Source organism: Xyrauchen texanus, chromosome 36 (assembly GCF_025860055.1).
Source record: "Xyrauchen texanus isolate HMW12.3.18 chromosome 36, RBS_HiC_50CHRs, whole genome shotgun sequence".
In the NCBI taxonomy this organism is placed as follows: domain Eukaryota; kingdom Metazoa; phylum Chordata; class Actinopteri; order Cypriniformes; family Catostomidae; genus Xyrauchen; species Xyrauchen texanus.
Genome location: NC_068311.1, coordinates 18,214,691 through 18,238,410, shown reverse-complemented (window position 1 = coordinate 18,238,410; position 23,720 = coordinate 18,214,691). Strand labels below are relative to the sequence as shown.

General features: G+C 36.8%; 1 protein-coding gene across 1 annotated transcript in view; it reads left to right on the top strand.

The window, feature by feature from the left end:
• The window catches only part of LOC127629735 (glutamate receptor ionotropic, kainate 4-like), a 385,054-nt gene that overhangs the window by 283,055 nt on the left and 78,279 nt on the right, over positions 1-23,720 (top strand). The window contains exons 8-10 of the mRNA XM_052106949.1: positions 12,580-12,741; positions 18,228-18,380; positions 18,801-18,905. Coding sequence (XP_051962909.1) covers positions 12,580-12,741; positions 18,228-18,380; positions 18,801-18,905 — 420 coding nt within the window. The remainder of the gene's footprint in view (positions 1-12,579; positions 12,742-18,227; positions 18,381-18,800; positions 18,906-23,720) is intronic.

Here is a 23,720-nt window from a genome sequence, read left to right as displayed (position 1 = left end):
AAATATTTATATTTAAATAATTACAAATGATAGATAGATAGATAGATAGATAGATAGATAGATAGATAGATAGATAGATAGATAGATAGATAGATAGATAGATAGATAGATAGATAGATAAAGTATCTGAAGTATCAAAAAGTGGCTTTAGAATCCAATGTATTGTCTACTTGCATATTATTGAACATAAGTTTATTTTATTGTTTGTTTTAGTTTTATAGGGACAGTATAAAAACATGATTTCAGCACAAAAAACAAAGATGCATAGTACATCAAGGTTATCGCACATGCTTATTTGCATCTCATGTCGCTAGACTTTTATTTGGTAACACTTTTGACGACCCAACTAAATCCTCTCTCTCTCTCTCTCTCTCTCTCTCTCTCTCTCTCTCTCTCTCTCTCTCTCTCTCTCTCTCTCTCTCTCTCTATATATATATATATAGGCCTAGGTATTTTATTTTAACCATGGGGTACAAATTCTATTATTACAGGAAAAATGATGGAGATTACTGAACAACAAAACTTGAAATCTAGGAAATTAGTTAATGAGTTTCTGCTATGATTTTACTTAGAATTTTCAATGTAGGCTACTTGCCTTATGAAAGTGTATTGCATACAGTCTATCTCGGCTCCGAGTCACGCCAGCAACACAACACACACACACACACACACACTTTTATAGCAAAAGAGTACATTTTTACGCTTACAAGCAGTTTAGCAAGAACATACACTGCGTACGTTTTTGTAATAATACATAGGTATTACATTTCAATACATTAATATATTAATGTATTGAAATATAATACCTAAAGGTACGCAGTGTATGTTCTTGCTAAACTGCTTGTAAGCGTAAAATTGTTGTTTAGCATAGTAGGTCATACATACCATGTAATATTAGAATAGTGACCCCTTAGTTATAAAATACTTACAGTATAAATTATTTTAAATAATGAGGGTGCCACGTAGGAGCCCTAACCTGCGGAGCACCTATTCCAGTACAGGGTAGATTTGAGTACCCGCAGTGGATTGGGTTGGCGAATTCCTCCGGGGAGATGTCTCTGGCCAGTGCCCATGAGGGCGCAACACTCCTTGTTGAGTGTGCTCGGACCCTGCCTGGATGCGATAGGCCAATGAAATGGCGTCCACCACCCAATGGGAACAAGCGCCACTTTAGGGCGTAAAGTTGCCTGGTGGAAGGGGCTCTGGCTTGGTTGAACTCGCAGCTTGCTGCATACACGACCATCGGCTCCGAAGAAAATTTCTGAATGAAACAGACACATTTCCCCGCCTTTATACCCGTATGTCCGGGGGCGGGACATGCAAATTCTGTCTGCCAACTTCTCACTGGCCTTTTTTCATAGATCAGAGGTATATTCGACGCTCAAGAGAGACCCCTAGTGTCGCTTCTTCGACACAACGTCGAAGTGAGCGACAGATGGGGAAACTAAGGTTGCTCCCAACCCTGATAACATGTAGTATAAAAGATTAGACCAAAAAATCATTGAGAATAAAAATTAGTACAGCTCTAGTTTCTTTTAAACTAGTGCTTAACCAATATTATGAAAGGTTTTATGTCTTATAGATTTTCTTTCAGATGGTAGCATGTTCCAGAGTTGGGAACCCTTCACAGAAAAAGCCATTTGCCCCTGAGTTGTTCGGCGATAGTCAACCCTACATTTATCATTTGCTGTGCTTCTTGTTGTATATTAATCATTGGCTTAGAGTTTACAACAATCCTTTTAGCAAATACATTTTTCAGCCTGTTCGAGATTTAATATAAGGGCTTTTCTAAGGATGTGTCAATGCACACCTGCATCAGATGGATGTTTCTGGATCGTCTCACTTTGGTTGTGTTGCATCATAAACATAGTCATACATAGAAAAGCATGTCTTGTGATTTGCACTGCATAAAGCTGTGTTTTAAATGCAAGTACACATCCTCATGTTGCGCTGTCTGCTAGGTGAGGTTTGGTTTGTTCTCTGTATAAGCTGCGCATTGCCTATACAGCTGGAGTTTTGATTACTCTCCCCTGGAGAAAATGGGTGTTACTTCAAGCTTGAATTGCCCTGGAATGTTCCTTATTATGGTCCGGGGACATGATTAATAGCATAATATTTTTTTAATTTTATATATATTTAATATTATAAATAAATAAAATATTTTTAATATAATTAATCGCACTGAATTAACGCATTAAACCCTAGATAACTGATTTAAATTATATGTTTAGCACGGTTTAATTTATCAGGGCCATCCAGTGTTATCACTATCCGGTGGCATTTGAAGATTGGATGTTAAAATTTCAAATTGTATAATACTATAATATACTTTGTATCAAAAATGACAATTAATAATTTTAGCTAGTTTTAAAGTCATTAACATTTCCAAATATGTTACATTTTATTTTTATTTCAATAACAAGATTTATTTAGTTTTTGTTTGTTTTTGTGTTAACAAAAACATCACTGTTCTGTTCTGTTTTGAGTTTTTTCACTCAAAAAATGGGTGTTAAATTTAGTTTCTTAAAATTAGCTGATTTAATACTACTCATTAATATTTTTGTCACAACTTAAAGGGTAACTAAACACCTGCTCAGAGTCTGACTCCACCCACTAGAAATATTTGAAAATGCAGGAAAAGTGGGCAGACCCCGGCGGGGATAGAGGGAACGAACCGAGTAGCGGGGCTGAGGGGGGCACCTGAGACTCAGTAGTGACGGATTAATTGACAGCTGCTGTCAGACTCTATGTTATTATTATTCCTCACACGGTCGCAAGACGACATGTACATGAATCTGGCGTGGTGAGCTGGAACCTGCTTACGTCAGCTGTCACCGCTTACGTCACGAAGTACCGCAACAGCCAATAGGAAAATTCAACTGCAGTAGCCACCGTTCAACCTGAAGAGGGCAGCACTCAGACGTTTTTACACCATATATTGTAGAATTAAAACACTTTATACACAAATGTCAAATAAATTACTTGAATCAATGACCAATACTAATAAAGCCCCATGCTTACAGATCATTAACTAAAAAAAGTTGGTTTAGGTTTTAGTTACCCTTTAATTTCAATGCATGCACTCAATGTAGATTTCTAAATCTGTAGTTCACTTAATCCGTTAGAGTTGGAACAACGTAAGTAATTATTTTATTTTTTTAAAGTAATTTGCCATAAGCGGATGTACATTATGTCAGTTTCCCAGTTTCCACTGTGGTATGATTAAAGATTGTGAATCTATGTCTTAATATTTGCTTTTTATTGCAATATTTGCAATGACGATGTTGTTTGTTGTCCCTTTGAGTTTTGTGACATTGTTGAGTGTCACCATCATTGTGAGGCAGTTATAACATTAACTTAGTTAATGCTTGCTTTAAAACTCATCTCTATCTGCAATAACAAATGTTTGGCTCAAAGCTGATAATGGCACAAATTATATTGCCTCCACAGAATTCAAATTATGACTTTGACAAATTTGTATCTAGTAGATTAGTAGGTTTGTACAAGTAGACTTGATAAAATCCATTCCAACTATTTAGTTTTTGTTTATCAAATGTAACTTAATTGCATTGAAAAGTTGTACTCAATTGAATTAAGTTCACTGAAACTGAGACCAAAATATGGGCCATGACATAGCGGATACGCCACCTTTGGGAAAGATTAAAAGTCTAGTGTACGTAGGTGAGTGACAAGAGAGTTACTTGGCCTATAGAGATTGATAGTAGAATGCCAAGGGCTCGACAAAATTAGTCATTTTTAATACCAGTCTCATTTCCGTCGCCAGAGACAGGTCCCCATCTCACAGAAACAGTGGCCTCATCTCCATTTCCTCTGACACACACACACACACACACTAATTTACACAGGTATTCATGCATATTTGAGAGTGCTGACATAGTATAAGTGGCTATGCCTTCTGTTACTACACCTTGGAGCATTTTCATACCATCAGAGGTCATTTATTTGTAATTTGTGAATAATTTAAGGCACAAAATGTAATTTCATTTCCTGGCCTGGGATTTGAGGCTAGTGCAGTGGCTGTCTTGTTTTCCAAAAACAGTCTGCAGTATTTATGTAGACCTTTGCAGACACTAGATTAATCAAGCACACTAGATTAAAGCACTGGATTAGCCTGCAGATAACACAATATCTTTTGTTCCAAATGGACTGCTGTTCTATAATTCTGCTATAATTCTGTGAGTAATGTATCAAAAGGGGAACATTTATCTTTAAAGCAGCAGAGAAGGTAACTTGGGTTGATGCATGCCTTTGTGAATCAAATGATAATTTCAAGTGTGAAGTTGTGGCATTGCATTATCCAGTAATGCAATGTTGGTGTTCCTACTGAATATCTCTAGATGTAATCTTTTAGGTCTCAGTGCAATATTCTATGGGCCAGAAAATATATGTTATACCACAACAAAATACAAATTGTCAAGAATGTCAGGGTGTGAATTCAATCTCACAGTCTAAGCAATGAGATGTCTACAAAATACTGGCTCACACATAGTAATCATATCACACTGATCCACCAGCCATCAAATGTGTGTGTGTGTGTGTGTGTGTGTGTGTGTGTGTGTGTGTGTGTGTGTGTGTGTGCGTGTGTGTGCGTGTGCGTGCGTGTGCGTGTGCGTGTGCGTGTGTGTGTGTGCACGCATTAGTGTGAGAAATACAGAAAAAGAGAGTGAGAATTCTTTCCAAAATGTCACAATGTACTCAACGCTGTTAACTATAATCATTAGCAGCAAACAGGAATCCTTTTCTGTGATTCATGGCATGAATTTACATGCCATTTAACATGAACATAAAATTATTTTATATCTGCCAAAAAAACACTGTGTGAAAAATTTAGCTGTTCAATGAATCACTCGCAGGAGTGGTATTTTATTGTGCCAGTTTAACTTGGCATTCATTACCTCTTTAATTCATTGAGCAAAAGGACGACACTTAACTGATGTTATCATTGAGAAAATCGATATCCTATTCATTGTTATGTAGCTCAAGCCTAGAATACAGTTCTCTCCTAATGGAGCCAAAATATTTGCTTTTTGCTGTTTTTATGTTTAATGCATTTAAAATTGCTTTTCTCGCAGGAGGAGTTTTATGTTTTTCTCTGACGCTTAGGGTTAGAATTTCATTATTGAGTACGTTTTTAACATTGTGTGCTCTAAATGGATTTCTAAGGGTCTGTTCAGACCCGGTTTGTTCCTGTGCTAAAACATGTTTGATGCAGCACAGCAAACGGAAGAGAATGCAGGTGTCTCAAGGTGCGTTTTTAAAAGTTGAAGTTCTTTTAAACCTGAAACGGAGTCTAAAAATATGCATTCCACCTAGTGCATATTTACATAGAAAAACAATGAAAAAACAACGTGTGAACTGCCAGTGTATTTGCTGCCAATTTGCCGTATTTTGGGGCAGAGAAATTACAGTTTGAATTCCGACCCAATGCTCAGTGAGTGAAATAGTGATCAAACAGGTTTATTAGTGAGCTAACATACTAATGAGTCAGTAATACTGTGTCTACTGTGTAAATTGCTAAATGAATGAGTGATTTACTGAGTGAATGACACTAAAGGAGACAAGTCTATTTTCTTCATTCTTGGCACTCTGCATTTATAAACCAAAGACACCATGAAGGATTTTCAATATGGCAACTCTGAACATCAAAACACCAGCCTCTTCTACATAATCACACTGCTCGGCTCTGGGAATCAATTAACACCCACAACTGAACCAAAACAAATCTGGGTTTCTACATGTTGACAATTTGAGAACACCACATCAATGAGTCATTTAATACTTAAGATGAGACCATTCCCTATGTTCACAAAGTTATGCAGGCAAGAGTTACTTTTGAATCTGCATTTGGCATTTGATATCTTGCGTCGTCTTGTTATTATATTTCTTCTGGTTTTTTTTTGTTGTTTCTATTCCAGTCTGAATATGACATCTGTGGGAATACTACTTTATGAGATAACGATTTTTGGATGGTTTCTGTCCTCGTTTGTCCTTTATACCAGCAGATCTTAACTAGTTTTGCTTCAGGAAAATTTTACTCTGGACATCGACTGGTGACCTAATCCACTAAGTTCATCATACAAACATAAACAAATAGGTACTTTGAAAATCAAACATTGAAATGACATGGCATTTAAATGTGTCTTAAATGTTTATGGTTTTTAAGGATGAGGTGATGTTAAGCAACTTTTCCATTCTAGGTTCTAACTTTTTGACTAGCTTCTACCAATGAACAGATCAATTTTCCCACAAATACCATAGAGTTTGATTGGATGCACAACCTTTGACATCAACAGTAAAAGATGCAGGCATTTTCTCCTCCCTTTTAAAAGTTGATAATAGGGGTGTACAGTGAAGCTATTAACTGTATTTGTATCTGTATCTGTTCATATGACAAAATTATCTATTACCGGGTGTGGGCGGGGCTTAAACCTGATGTGCGTTAAAACTAAATGAAATGGCCATTTATAAATGTTACTCTTTCATATATAGTTTCTATTAATAAAATAAAGGTCTTTTCATAAAAATAGCCAAATAATAATAATTATTATTATTAATTCAAGGTTCAAGAGGCCCAACCTCTTGAACCTTTCCTGACCTAAGGAGGAATATTCCTAATAGATGAATACTCTATGGAGCATAAACCTTTATGGAGCATTTTAACTTCTTTTCAGAATAAAGTCTTAACCAGATAATTACCTTTATCACTGATGTGGATATAAATGTGGTCAACTTTTAGAGACGAAATGACAAGATGTTCAATCACTTCAGGTCAGGAATTTTAATAGGCTACATGAAAATCATGTGTGAATCATGTGATACATTAACATAGACATTTCAAGAAGAGGAAAGTGTACATGATGTCGTACCTTAGATAATATTGCACTTGACAAGCTCCAGACACAAACAATTTACATAGACCGCAGTTGAGACCATGCATGAAAACACAACGTGCGCATTTTCATACATAAGGTTTACACTTTAGAAATATTGGCTGTACAGATTCATACATTTGTTTTAATTTTGTATATATTTATTTAGAATGTTGCTTTATCCTTGTGCGTTTTGGATAATCGGTCATACAAATATTTGTTATATTATTCGGATGAATACGTTATTCGTTTTGAAGTAATTATTTGTGTCTATCCGAATAAGGAATTCGACTTCAGGCACATCCCATGTTGATAAGCCCAATTATTTTGCAAACCTAAAGAGTTTTACACACAGAACACATTATGCAAAAAAAATAAAAAGCTATTTTTTATTAAAAAGTTATTTTTAATATGGTATATAAAAAACGCAGTACTCCTGCGTAAGTCGCTGAAAAAACAGTGAGACCCAGCGCAGTGTTCAAAGACATCCTTCTAGCGTATGTTTATATGGTAAAAACAAATTTGAATAGATGGACAAATCTATCTTGAAATCATCTTCTGTTTGAACAGCCCCTAACTATGCACAATTACATTGTTAGTTGCATTTAATTATTTGGTTTAGGTTTTTGCTCTTGTCCTATAAGAACAGATCTATGAACCAATTTTTGACTCAATCATTGACTCTAGACTGTCAAATAAATAATAGGCATAATATACTGTATGTGTCAGGGGCTAACTTGGGTCCTCAATGTATTAATATGTTGGTGTAGAGATTCTGGATCTGTGGTTTGGAGTTGGACTCATTGCTGTTTTACCACACACTGGATCTAATAATTCTCAAGGGAGCTCATTATTTCATTCTCTGTTAGGCTGTGCCAAAACAAACAATATGCATTCCTGTGTGTTTGTATATTATATGTGTGTGAGAGAGAAAAGAGTCTGCCAGTGGTGGAGCAGCAAGCTGGCCCAGGTTCTGCTCTTCTGATTGATCTTCACGTGACAGCCTGTGTCAGGGGGCTCATCGCCAGCCTGTCAGTGCCTCACCTATTCTCTCTCCTCTATCCACTCTCCTCTCTTTCTTTCTCATCCTCTCCTTTCCTCTCCCTGCTGTCATTCTGCCAGGGATCAGGAACAGCTGCGCTCCTCTGGGCCCAACTGTCTCTTAGATGTGTCTTCTCTTGCATTGGCTAAACAGTTAAAGCTGAAGTTTGTAACATTTGCACCACTAGTGTCACCATGTGTAATTGAAAATATAACTATATAGGTCAAACTTTGATGTTGGCTTAACAAAGCCTTTTCTGAAAGTTTAAACTAGTTTTAAAAAATGTCAGTTTGAAGGTTATATATAGATGACCTTTGAAGCTCAGTCTACAGCATTTGTGGCATAATATTGATTATTACAAAAAACATTATTTCGACCCATCCATCCTTTTCTTAACTTACTTACACTTAGAATGGATGTAAATTGGGCCAATTGTCATTACCTTGAAATGGGCCATGTCATGAGGAATACATTTATCCTTGATATTTTGACATAAGAGGTCATTGTACTATTAAAAACCTACTGTAAGTTTCAAAAACGTTTAAAAAAGTTTCTTATTTTTTCCACTTTGCAAAAACGACTAGTTTTGAAGTTGGCTACATTGTGACGTCATAGTGAAGTCTCACTTGAACAGCCTGACCTCCACACCATATGTTATTGTCACAGCTAAGGTACTGCAACACTGAAAGTGGTAATTTTGTTTCTGTAGTTTTCTTTTAACCTTCAAAAATTTAGAAGTCAATTAAAGTCCCCAGATATTATTGTGATCCTGGTTGTGGAAAAACTGCATATCTGCATAGCCTTATGAAGGATCTCAACCTTATAGGAATGAGTAGATTAAATTTGTTTAAGAACGTTCCTGAATTCTTCAGTGTGAGACTACAAATTTGCTCGACACATATTGTATCTCTATGGATTATTTTGAGAACTGATAAAAAACCTTGAAGTTGAAGACTTAAAGGAGAAGTACACAGAAACCAAGCGTTTCAGACAGAGGGCCAGAGAAAGAGTGAAAAAGGCCATATAATACAACATTATGACTGTTCTTTCTTTTTATTATTATTATTTTGTGCAAAAGCCTTTACTAAAATTACAAGTGAACCTCAAGGAAAATAATAAAGTAAAAAATGCATGACGACCCCTTTAAGACCTTGTCTGTGTTTTTTGTTCATTTGAAAAATTTTTGACTGTTGGAGTTTGAATATTCTTGGCCTGTTTGAACATCCCATCAATGTACTGTAAATCTATGTGATTTGGAGGATGTTTGTTAATCAGCTACAGGAAAGTTAGAAAACATCAGTTAGAAAAGACATAACACACTAAGTCAGAACCATCTGAAGGTCTGTACGAAGTTTGGTAAATGCAACTTGAAAACTGCAAGAGGTTTAGGGATTTTGAAAAAACCTTCACCCAAGTCTATAGTAGTCTATGGGTATGTTGGTTTTGTCAAGCCAATATAATTAATGTTTTTAAACAAGTTTCCAAAACACTCTCCCTGAATGCCATTGGTCAGAAAAAACAGATGGTCCCGCCCCAAACTCACTCCATTGGTTGAGCCCAAAAAAACAGAACAATGTTTTTATAGCGCCACAGAGCTACGGTGTTTGAGGAAATAAACTTACAAATGTCTTACTTATAGACTCTCTGGATATTAAGATGGTATAACATATTATTTTAACATAAAAAATTACACACATTAGCTTTGTAATCTATGGGCCTTAAATTCATGAAGCATGAGCAGAACAAATTTGTGTGTGAATTGTTCATGAATCCTTTCTTAAGTAAATTGTCTTATTAAATTCAATGGCAAAATTTATGTAAGAATGATTCCACTGACGATTTACACACAAATTTGTTCTGCTCTTGTTTCATGAATAAGGCTGTGTGTCTTATATGTGACTAAGAGTCTGCTCTATCACACACGCACATACTACACGCATGTAATAGTGTTGCCTCGGGATATTCGACGACCTTGCATGTCGAGTATGAGTGTCCCAAATTGTACTATACATAATAACTGGCTCATTTACACTGTCTCTGTTTTAATTAAGTATTAACATACTTATTAACATAAGTATTAGCTCAGAGAGTAATTACAGGTCTGTTCCCGTCGGGCTTGTCAGACTGCATCAGGGAGTGCAGATGGAGAAAGGGTCAGCTGTTAACACACTCTTAAACTGTATGATAATCATAAATTGCATTTGCATTTGTGTGTGGTTTTTATTATATAACATATTTCTCGAAAATTACTTGTTAATGAAAGTTGTTATTACAAAAGTGATTCATACTCTTTAATTAGATTTAAATTTCGAATTTGAGTGAATTTGAGTGTGAGAGAAAGTTTTCAATGCTTGAAATGTTCTTTAAAGTACGGCCTTGAATGCATTATTGATTTTGACAACTTTAAATGTACTGTTATTACAGTACATACACATATTAAAGATACCAATTTTCATCAAAAACAAATCCTAAAATGTTCTTTTATATATTGTTCCAGACATGTCAATTATAACAGAATGTAAATCTACAAGTGCTGCACATTATGTTACATATTGTTACATATTTTGGAATTTCTTGTTTATTATATAAAAGTGTGAGTACTGTTATTTGGAATCACACTTGGAGCCATCCTTGTATCCTCATCAGGATTTAAATTTGTATGTTTGTTTTTTAAAATAAATAAATAAAGAAGGACATGTTTGGCTGCATAGGAAATCTTGTTGCCACCAGACCAGTAGACAAGTTTTTCTTCAGGTCAAAAACAGACATAGTCACCTTTTAGTAAGCCAGAGAGACTGTGCCACCTCTAAACATAGAAAACAGGAGCCATCTGTATAGAACTGAGAGAAGAATTCCGCTAGGTTTCTCCACTGATACAAACTGTCTTCTGAAGCTCTGCAGTACATTTCTTTGTCTCTGTACTCCCATGACACTGCGCTCTCAGCTTTTCTTCCTCCCCTTTCTGCAAAGGCTTTAATCCTATGCGGTGTGCACTACCCATGGCCCGGATGACTGTCCTCATCTGGCTTTGTGTTTGTAATAAGAGGGCAAGATTGTTTGTCTTTGATGTGTGGTGCTGCATGCTACCTCATGTAAGGATGTGGATTTGCTATTGTGTGTGTGTGGATCATGCACTCATCTTCCTTGACCCCCCTCCTGCAAACACACACACAAACCTACAGCTTCAGAACACTTCCTTTTCTTCTCTTAATTATTCACCATTCTTTTTCATCCTCTATCTTCTTTCTACCTATTAACATTTGTCTCTATATTCTCTTTCTTTTTGTCTTCTCTTTCAAGTCTAGTCTCATCTTGTCTCGTCTTGTATTATTTTTTTTTTGTCTTCTCATCTCTGCTAGATTTAGCTTGTCTTATTTTGTCTCATCTCATTTGATCTCTTATCTCATCTTGTCTTGTGTCTTCTCTTGACGTTTCATCTCTTCTCTGCTAGTCTTGGCTCATCTTGGTTCTTCTCATTAAGTCTCTTTTTGTCTCGTCTCGACCGGTCATGACTTGCTTTATCTTATCTCAACTTGTCTTGTCTCTTCACACATCACGTCTCTTCTTATCTCATCTCATTCTCGTGTCTTTTCAGCTCTTCTCTTCTAGTCTCGACTAGTCTCAGTTCTTCTCATCTAGTCTCTGCTTGTATTGACTAGTCTCACTTTGTTATTCACTTTGTGTCAGTTAGTTGCATGCTGTTTTGTCTCGTTTCTTTTCATCACGTCTTATCTTGTCTCATGTCTTCTCTTGTCTTTTTAACTCATTTAGTCTCGACTAGTCTCAGCTCTGCTAATCAAGTCTCTTCTCATCTTGACAAGTCTCATCTCGTTTTGTCATCTCTTTCATCTAATTTCTTTTCTCATCTTATCTCTTCTCATCACGTCTCGTCTTATCCTATGTCTTCTCATGTCTTTTACTCTTCTTTTCTAGTCTCTGTTAGTCTTGTTTTGTTTTGTCTCATCTCATCTCATCTCTTCTCTTCGTCTCATCTCTTCTCCTGTCTTTTTAACTAGTCTCGACTAGTTTCAGCACTACTCATCTTGTCTCCTCTCATTTTGACTAGTCTCATTTTGTTTTGTCTCACCTCTTCTCATCTAATAACATTTTATCAAGTCTCGTCTTGTCACATGTCTTCTCTTGTCTTTTCAACTCTTCTGATCTAGAAGATCTTCCCCCCTTCTGCATGATGTATCTGTGTCATAGGCCCAGCTCAATATCTCCTCTCCACACACCATCATCATGGTCCCTTAAACCAGTTGCAGTGACAGAGACAATACTGTCAGCAAGAACTGCACGGACATCTCTATTAACCTTCAGCTGATATACTGCACGTGCAGACTGACAACACTGCGGACCTTTTCTCACCAGCTTTGGCACGAAATCAAGAGTGGCCTTCATGGGATCTGAAGCACAGTAGCTAGAGGGATTTGCTCTCCTAAGCATTAGCTTTTGCTGAATTGAATTACATGTCCCAGGAATTGGCAGAATTGTCTTAGTGCTTGTTAATGAGCCTGACAATATTGTTTTACTTCCTTTGGGCATCATTACGTTGTTTAGATTCAACAGGGGGCCTGCGCTTGGCAAGTTGATGAGAAGGGCTCATATTGGTGAATTAACTTGAGCGCTTTATCTCTTCCCTTTCAGGAATTTTCACTGCTACGACTGGACGATTTAGCTGATCAACGGGTAAACGTTGTTGGGTTTTCAGTCTTCAATAGGACACATCCCTTCTTTAAGGACTTTGTCCTCAGTCTCAATCGATCCTGGCAGGAAAACTGTGATCATGCACCTTTTGCAGGGACGCCGGTAAGAACAGCTTTTGAATATTCATGGCTGCACATATGTAGGGCTACACAATTAATAAAAATAAAATTGAGATTGGGATATGGACAATTATAATTATTTGATTTAATATGCTATTATTATTATTATTCCAAAAATATACTCACATTGACTGGTTTCTTAAACTCAAGTGTGAGTGAAAAGTGGATAGAAACTGTCAAAAATAAACTAACCCAAAAAAAACACATTTAAGTTCAAATAGGCCTACAATATGAATGTAAAAACATTCAGTTTACAGGAAAACAATACAAAAATGATTATCAAGAATAAGATTTTTCCCTTAATATCTAAGGTATTACAAGAAAAAATAAATTATGATCCAACGTGAATTTTCTTGATAAAAAAGTATGATCGTGCCTGGTAACATGGCTATAAATAGCATTTTAGCTTAGCATAAAGCTGACAATTTACACAAGGATTATTTCTAATTCTTCTGCTCCAAACTTACTTCAAACTAACTTCTCTGTCTGCTCGTATGAATGTAACACATCATAAGAAAGTGTTTCACCACTGTTCAAATGCACTCTGGATAATGTGCGTTTGATAATTATATGTATAAATGTTTTTCATCTGAAATGATTAAATATTAAATGAAACAAATGTCAATAAAATTCAAAGTAATCTCTTCAGTAATAAAAATAGTTTTCTAATTACCAATGAGAATGAATACAGTTACTAATATTTTGTATTGTAAAAACGTAATCCCGTTACATGTATTCCGTTACTCCCCAACCCTGATAATCACAATATCAAATTTTTTACAAATTGTGCCGCCCTACACGTATGCATAATTAAATCACTTTTGCAAGTTTTAGTAGTTTACGCCCCTTTGGCTGTTGTCTATGTAGTTCAGTTTAACAAGTTGTTTGTGTGATAGTAATCCAAGGACCCTCTGGTGCAGCCATCTAATACCTTGAAAACGAGGCTTTGGATGTATAATTTATTACACACAGATTCACACACACCCTGCGGAATAAACACCCTGCATATTCACGTCAACCTTTTTTTCCTGTTACTTAGGAACTGAAAACATCTGTATTATATATTCTTCCTGATCTCATTCTCAGTTTGTACTCAAAATCTGCTATCAAACTGTCATAAAAAGAAAAAACATACAGGAAAGCTAAAAAGTTATCAAAGAAACATTTCTGATCTCATATACATGTGATGTGAGTGGTAATAATTAATTTGAAAGGTTTGTTTAAATTTTGTTTTCTTATTAAAGCTGCAGGTAAGATGTTAAAAAAATTAATGACTGCTACTTTTAGTAACGAACTCTGGTTGCACTTCCCATTTAATTAGGTCTAATCTTTAATTAATCAGAGGAAGGTTTGAAGTCTGGCAAATAGATGAGAGCAAGAAGAATATGTCTAATACCCATTGTCAGATTCAGCTCTGTGTCACACACTGATCCAGAAACAAAAGATGGAATTCACTAAGAATGAATTCCACCTACTGGTCGCATTGTTTATTTTCACATGCTGTCTGTGTTGTTTTACCACATGATTCACTAAAGAAACTATAAAAATCGGGGACCTGGGTTGCTCAGAAAGTATTGACGCTGACTACCACCCCTGGAGTCACGAGTTCGAATCCAGTGTGTGCTGAGTGACTCCTGCCAGGTCTCCTAAGCAACCAAATTGGCCCGGTTGCGAGGGAGGGTAGAGTCATATGGGATAACCTCCTCTTGGTCACAATCAGTGGTTCTCGCTCTCAATGGTAGCATGAGTCTCCACATGCGGAGTCTCCGCGGTGTCATGCACAACGAACCACGTGATAAGATGCACGGATTGACGGTCTCAGAAGCGGAGGCAACTGAGACTTGTCTTCCGCCATCCGGATTGAGGTGAATAACCGTGCCACCATGAAGACCTACTAAGAAGTGGGAACTGGGCATTCCAAATTGGGAGAAAAGGGTATAAAAAAGAGACTATAAACATCAGGTAATGGCACAGACATGGATAAAAACGCAATTTGCACGGCACAAATTCCAGATCATGACACCTATATGCTAAAAGTGCAGTTCACCACATGGCACATCTTGATATATGGTCAGTTATAGCGCTCTTGTCCATTATTTGCATTATCATTTGATAAACTACTGCTTCCATGATCACTAGAAAATGTAAACAAACATTTATTTTAGGGTGATTTCACACTTGGTTTGATTGCTTTGTCCGAACCAGAGTTCGTTTCATCCCACTCCCTCCTCGTCTTTGTTCTTTATTCAGAGGTAAAAAGACGTTTGAAACAGTTGAGCAACGGTATACTTATAAACATTCAGAAACCCGGCATACCACTGTGGTAGGCATTTAGAAGTACATTCAAATATGAGGACATTTCAGTAAAACCTTAACTAATGTGACATAAAAATTTGTTATCAATGACTTTATGCCTCATTCTATGAGTAGAATTCACACTAGATCAGTAAAAGATGCTTTTTTTAACCACTCGATGAAGATTTAAAGTAACACAGTATATATGCAGTAGAAAATGCGCAATTTGTCTTGTTTATATTCTGAATTTGTGGCGCTAATGTGCTAATGTGGCCATAAAATGTGCCGATTAAACTCTGTTATTGTAATGTATGATGACACTGATACAGCTGCGTGTGTATAAAATAGTGTTGATGGGAAGAATACAGACAAAAGAATGATGATAATAGGACATTTTTTTACTATGGGCAGATGTTTGAATGGCTTTTACTGCAGAAGGCACATGAGCGAGGCAGCATATAAAACAAAAAATAGGCACTTAAGAGTAATTGAGAAGATTTGATTCCTTTTGACCAATAAAACAAAACAAAAAATGCATGTCATGTTTGTGGAAAATGTCTCTTTGCAAACAATCGTACAGATGTTCTGTAGGTAAATTTGCACCAGCTCGCTAATATCTACATGCCGGTGTGTTCATTTTGACTGATCTTGACTGACTGAACACCGTGAATGGGAATTAGCTGCTTGCCTCAGACTAGATGGAGCTCCAGGTCACATATTCTGATGATGTGGAACAATGGAAGTCAGAAGGTGATATGCAGCTGATAAGATGTTGATAAGAAGTTCCCCAAGGCAAACCATCAAAACCACTGAAACAAACTCAGAAACACCTTCTTTTTTGGCCAGATTTTTATTTAAATGACATCTCACCTGTTTGGTCTTCGATTTTGTATTAAGTGTATCAGGGCCTTAATACAGCACAGTATCATTTCAGCACATCTACTGCCTGGTTTAACTACTGTACATTGTGGGTGGTTATTGAAAAGATGTAGGTTTATGTGCAAAAGTGGTGGAATTGTTTAGTGAATTCCCTCCAGAGATGTTTGTATGCAAAGCCTGCCAAAGAGAAACTACCTAAGCTTAATGTCCTTGATATGGAGGACAGTAACTGCAAGAATATGTAAGCCCTCAACTTCATTAGATAAAGACTACACTGGCTGGTCTGTGCAGAGATTAACTAACAGTCCTGCATATCTGTAGACTGCCTCAGTCTGCTGCGTGCGGACACAAACAATGTCATTCTGCATTCACTAATGAGTGCAGCCAGGACATTCCCTGCATGTGACCAGAATAGTTACACTGCAGTTGTTTTATATAGAAGGGAAAGAAATGTAGGCAACAAAATGTACACAGACTGCTATTTTAGTCACAACATATGTTCAACTTTCCTTTCCACCTTACAAAACAAATACACACATCTCCACCCACTCGAAGCTACTGTGCTGTTCCATAATGCAGCAAAACACAGCCCCATTTCAAAGTGCTGTTGCACCAGTGGCAAAATGGAAGTCAGAGGAGAAGGAAACTCAACAGTATTTGCTACAGTAACATGCAATCTGATGGAACTGGAGTGGTCAGTAATTCACTTTTGAATTACTTTTTTGAGGGGAGAAGATAGTAGTGTGTGGTTTTTTTTCTCCAATGATCAGTGTATGAAGGTGTTTTAATGACTAAATTATATACAGTGGCCACAAAACTCATTTGAACACTTAAGTCAGACATTAATATGTATGTACATGTTTGCATTATACTGTATAACAAAATTTAAAAGCAAGAGGCATTTGTTTAAAAGAAATAAACACATTTTCAAGCAAAACATTTAACAGAAAGCTTTTCAAATTATAATACTTATTAGAGCTGTCAGAATTAATATGTTAACTCATGCTAGTCAAGTCTTAATTATCACCAAAACACAGAATTATACATTTCTGTCTGCAAGAGCTTTTCATGTATAGTACAAAGTGACGTTTGATGATGGAGATGGGACCTTGATGCTAATTATAAACGCAGCTTCACGATTGCTGTAGGAAAGCAGATAGTCTACCAACAGATTAATATTGTGGAGGATGAGACTTGAAGCCCATTGCAATGAATATACAACCTATGTGGGGACTAGTTCTTTTAATTAGTTACCTCCCAATTAGACTTTAGGAAACATTTAATGTTACTTGAATTGGTGCTATTTTAGTGCATTTCTATCTTAATACTGTGGAAGGCTTTGTTTGGAAAATGTAAATAAAGCAACTGTTTTGTTTTCTGTACTAAAATGGAAGTAAAAGCATTTTTACAGGAAAATAATATATATATATATATATATATATATATATATATATATATATATATATATATATATACATATATATACATATATATAGATAGTGTCAAATTTCAGCACCATGAAAATATGCGATTTACCGCAATTAATTACCCAAAAAATTATTTATTAATCACAATTTAAAAAAAGAATTGACTGACAGCACTAAAAGCAAAACATTGTTCAAACTGATGACAAAACTACTCTTCACACTAGTGGTTGTTAAACATTTGTGGAACATGTACAGATAGTGCACTGTGGCAAATTACTGTACTGTAGATCCACTAAAATGACCTTGAAACCTGAAACTTCACTCAGAAAATTTAATTTAGTTGTAAAAAAAAGTTGTCACATCATTTGTTTTCAGATGCCACTTAGTTTTATATTTTTTATATCATATATAATGACAGTCAGACAATTTTAAGAGTGACAAAAGGGATAGTTCAACCAAAAATGAAAATTCTGTCAACATTTACTTACCCTCATCCAAGCCCGTTTGACTTTCTTTTATTCTGTGGAACACAAAATAGAGATGTTAGGCATGACAGCCTCAGTCACCATTCACTTTCATTGTGTGGAAAACAAAGATGAATGAAAGTGAAAGGTGACTGATACTGGTAATCTGCCAAAGTTCACCATTCTGTGTTCCATAGAAGAAAGTAAGCCGTACTGGTTTGGACCAACATGAGGGTAAATAAATGATGATAGAATTTTAATTTTTGTGTAAACAATCCCTTTAAGTGTCCAAATACTTGTTGGGTCTGCTTCATCTGTCTCTGCTAGTTGCCTACATCTGGGTTTGGCTGCTCTCTGTTTGCTATGTCTGTGTGTTTATGCTTATGTGTGTGCATCTGTTCCAGCTTTCATCAGCATTGCTGTTTGATGCAGTACACACTGTGGTGGCAGCCGTGCAGGAACTGAACCGTAGCCAGAATGTAGGAGCCACTCAGCTCTCCTGCAAGTCCTCTAAGATCTGGGAGCACGGCACCAGCCTGATGAACTACCTGAGGATGGTAAGAACCGCGGGGAGAGCCCACAACTTGCCAATCATCACACCTGCTGCTGTTGCAGTCTCATTCATCATTTAGTTTTCTCTCTGTGCCACTGCTGCCCACAGACCCTTGTCAGAACTGCTGCCTTTAGCAAAATCCGGCAACCCGAGACACTGTGTCTTACTCAGCCATTAAAGATTAACAACCATCAGTTTGTCATTACTGCATCATCCAATGCATGACATACAGAAATCCATTGCCCACTTCCTCTGCTGCTCTCTGCATTGTTCAAATGCTTCCAGTGAGGAGCTGTGCTGTCCACACAGCCCTATAAATCAATAAAGCACGGAATGCCCATGTTGAAAACAGCAGGCTCATTTTGCTCTGATCACATGTTACCCCCAGGCATTAACATTGCTTTGTGCGGCTCTTTCCTGATAGGTGGAGTTGGAAGGTCTGACGGGCCACATCGAGTTCAATAGCAAAGGCCAGCGCTCGAACTATGCTCTCCGGATCATGCAGAACAGCAGGGATGGCCTAAGGCAGGTAAAGTAAGGCCACAACTGCCACAACTGCTCATCAGCTAGAGGTAAAACACACTCTTATCTGTGTTTATGCTTCTCTGTCCTGTCAGGAAAACAATTCCGGCATCCGTCACACTCAGATATGATGTAAAGGCAGAGCGCATAGCAGAAATCCACAGCAGACAAACTGTGGATAAACATATTGTTTGCCCCTATCAATTAAAATGCTTAATCAGGAATGTCTGTGGTAGGAATGAAACTCTGGATGTGCAGATTGCTGAGTGCCCAACAGGGACAGCCGGACCAATTGTGATGAAATCATTGTTAATTAGCACTTTCGTGGTCCTGTGGTTTTATTGGGGGATTTGAATATAGATGGCATTGTTATTGTAACATGTGGTGGTGGTGCTAGCTGCGCTACCAAGTATGCCATCTGTTGTGGATAGGAAGTGGAAAGCAAAGCAAGTTTTGGAAAGTGAGTGTGAAATTTAGATGGGAGCTTTAAAGAGATAGTTCACCCAGAAGTGAAAATTATATCATTATTTACACACCCTCATGTTTTTCTCAATCTCTTTGGCTTATTTTTTGAAACAGTCATAACATTCTATAAACTGTAAATGCAATTGTTACAACTGTTTAATGGGACATCACAACTCTATTGCATGTCTGCAAAATGTAGTAATTCACCCAAAACATTAAATTCATGCTTCAAAACCTAGTTATTGTGTCAGATAATTGGCCAATGCCACCAAAATGAAAAATATTTTTGTCATCTGTGAGCCGTAATTTAGATGTTTTTCACCATGACAGTCAACCCTGGAAATTTTTGTTATGTACAAATTTCATATTGTTCTACATTTTTGTTGACACTGACTGCTTACTGTACTATACAAGAATGTCAGTTTTGTCTAGCTGAATGCTATTGTGTATCATACTGAGCTTTTTAGATACAGAATTCAACAGCAGGTAAAAGTTTACTGGATGAAGTAAATAATGTTCAATACTGTAGTACACAGAAAAAGTATATGCACATTTGTAATTATACAGTACATTTATTTTTGTTGCAGTGTGTTACATGTAAACAGAAAATTCACATTTGCATGTCCATTTTTACACATTTCTTACATGTAAAGCCACATATAGTGACCAGACAATTGCCACAAAATTACATCCATGCAAAAAAAAAAAGCCTGCGGTACTTCTTTAAAAAAAAACAGTATGTAACACTACAAGTTCCCATCTTCTTCCCATCTGGACATCATGTCGCTCTTGTTGGTCTGGCCAGAGATTGAGCAGACATCACAAACTTTCCATGTTATAGATATTTATGGATAATTCCTGTATGTCTGACAGATTTTGATAACTGAATGGATCATTTGGCATGTGATGGCTCACACAGTGAAAGAATGTTTAGAAGTTGTGAAGAGTATGACAGTTTCACTGAGAATCAACTCATCAGTTTTGATCAGCAAGCCATGTGCATTTAGTTATTGTGCAAATTGTAGACAATTGTACATACTCTTTTGCACACGTGCCAAAACACATGCAATTTACTTACATGAATAAGAAATTCAAATCTGGTGTGAACAAGAAACTAGTTGTTCAGAGATTTGACCTTATTGTTTTGAAATTTGAGCCAAAACGATTGAGACAAACTGTAAACCCATCTGACTTGCTTCCGTGGAAAAAAACATGACTGTGGCAACGTTTTTGCACAATGATGGTATGTGTCTGAGTATGATGGATTGCACGCAGTTCTGTGGTAAAATGTCCACTGAGTGGTGCTAAAAGCATGTAAAAAAAATTCGAAAACAGATTAGGTTTTTTAGGGTAATGCTCTATTGAGTTATAAATCATCCAAACCTACTTCCCTACCTTAAACCAAAACCAAACCAAAAGCAAGTGTGAGTAGAAAAACACAATTACCAAAGCAACCACATCATTTTGCTGAATTTATGACACTTTCAACTCATATGTCAACTCGTAGCAAGGTCCTTTGTATCGCAAAATAATAATATTGTTAATCATATTGCTTAGGGCATTGCAATTCAAAACTCATATATATTGCAAAATTAGAATTTCAGTGCTTTGTGCAAGTGCTGAACTTCCTGCTTTACATTTTTGTAGAGCCATTAAAGTAGTGTAGAACATAGGCATGTCAGTGTCAATCTAAAAACATTATGTGAGGGAACATTTTTCAGTCCTGTTTTAATATAAATTATCCACCCTGCCCAGTAGGTGGTGATATTCCCAAAGAATATGAATCACCAAAAACAAAAGAAGAAGAAGAATGTGAAAGTGAAAATGGAGATTCATAGAAAAAAAAGAAAAACTCATACACTGGGATGGCATGAAGGTGAGTAAATGATGAGAGAATTACCTTTTTGGTGAACTATCCCTTTAATCAGCTTATAATGTAATTAATTTGAGTAAAAAAAGTAATCGATCAGCCCAAGCAAATTTTAACAAAAAAATATTGTCGCATTCTTGGCATTAGAATGCTGATATATTAAATTTTTCATGAAGTAAAACATTGTAAAATACATTTCTTACTTAAAACAACCATTTAAGATAAACAGAGTTGACACATCTGACTGTTGCCAGTGTTGCCTGTGTAACCGGTCCTGGTCGCCCCGCTCCGAACGGGACTCAAACCGACACTGCACAGCTATCTGCCAGCTGGCTCTCGTTACACCTGCTTCTCTTTATGTGACAAGAGAAGAAGAGAGAGTGATCAGAGCGGTACCTCTGTCAAACAGCAGATATGTTTTTGAGTAACATTGCATTTCGAGACCCTTTGTGACCGTCACCTTGTTTCACACACACACACACACACACACACACACAGACAGACAGACAGACAGACAGACAGCTATTGCTCTTTTAACCTTTAAAATACTGTCTACTTCCTCTCACACTTCCACAGACTTCTCCTGTATGGGTAACTCTATCATTTATTGATGGACAGATGGACAGTAGATGACCATTTTATTCACTATACCAGACATTACAGAGATTGGACTGGCAGCTGGTGCAACCACATTAGTTCACAATCACATCACTGTTTTCACTGTTGAGAGAGTAATATCCTCTGTCTCTATTTGATGTATCTGTTGCTCCCCTGGCTGTCGCTTTCAGTGTTGCTGTGCAGTCCAGCTGGATAACAAAGTTCAGACAAATGTCACCTCTCTGTTTTAATGCAACTCCCCTTTTGTCCATAATTGTGAATTTTTGCTGCAAATTGAGTACTACCACTGAGCTTACTATGTCTGTTTCCCTTAAGTATATATGGTCACCCACATATCTATGCAGAAGGTATTTTCATTTAAAAAACACAGCAGCTATGTTCGGAATGGCTGCAACCTGGTCTCTTAGAATTATGTTACTTTACCTACATTTACACTGACTTGCGGCAGTTTACTGGTGAAATAAACACTAGAGGCACCATAACAACAATTATTTTTATATACTTGCACACAAATCACAAGCTAAATTGCAGATTATCAGTTTATAAGAATGTATTTTTCTCTCTGTTCCTCACACAATGCTATCTTATGACAACTAAACACTTACTATAGCACATGACTTTTAAGGCAACACAGTTTAATATTTGCATTGCATAACCAAATAAATTAGCAAGCTTATTTGAGTGCTTGTAGTTGCACGGTACATTTTCAGCATTTACAGTGGCAAGAAAAAGTATGTGAATGCTTTGTGATAAGCTGGTTTTCGGCATTAACTGGTCATACAATGTAATCTAATTTTCATCAAAGTCACAAGTATAGAAAATCGCAATGTGCTTAAGCTAACAACAAACAAACAATTATAATCTTTCAGGTCTTTATTGAACTCATCCCATTAAACATTCACAGTACTGTTGAGAGAGTAAGTGAACCTTTCGATTTAATAACTTGTCTATCCTCCTCTTGCAATCATCTCAACCAAGCATTTCCTGTAGCTGCAGATTAGACATGCACAATATTTAGGAAGCATTTTGAACCATTCTTCCTTACAGAACTGCTTCAGCTCAGCCTTATTATTAGAATGTCTGGTGTGAACTACTTTCTTGAGGTCATTCCACATCATCTCTATTGGGTTAAGGTCTGGGCTCTGACTGAGCCACTCTTAAAGGTGGATTTTTTTCAATGTTTGAAATTAGTCCTGCTGCATCACCCAACTTCTTCAACTTCAGCTGGTACATGGCCACCTTGACATTATACTGTAGGACATCTTGATAAACTTTTTACCCTCGATGATAGCAAGTGGTCCAGGCCCGAAGCTCCAAAGCCCCAGATCATGTTGATCCCCCTCCGTACTTCACCGTTGGGATGATGTTTTCATATTGGTATGCAATGTCCTATTTATGCCATACGTAGTGCTCCCAAACAGTTCGAACTTAGTTTCATTTGTACACAAAACATTTTCCCAGTAGTGTTGTGGAGTGTCAAGGTGGTCTTTGGCAAATTTCAGGCTGGCAGCAATGTATTTGTTGGAAAGCAGCGTCTTCCTTCATGGTGTCCTACCATAGACACCATGCCTGTTTAATGTTTTCCATATAGTAGACCCATGAACAGAGATGTCAACCAGTTCCAATGATTCCTTCAAGTCTTTAGCTGTCATTTTAGGGTTCTTTTTTTATTTATATATTTTTTTTACCTATTTGACCAGTCGGCTGTGTGCCCTTTGAGTCATCTTGGCTGGACAGCCACTTCTAGGGAGAGTAGCCACAGTATTAAATTGTCACCATTTATAGACAGTTTGTCTAACGGTGGACAGATTCCTCTTTGAGATAACATTGTAAAACAGCAGCTGCTTCTTGTAAATTGCAAAAGTGCTT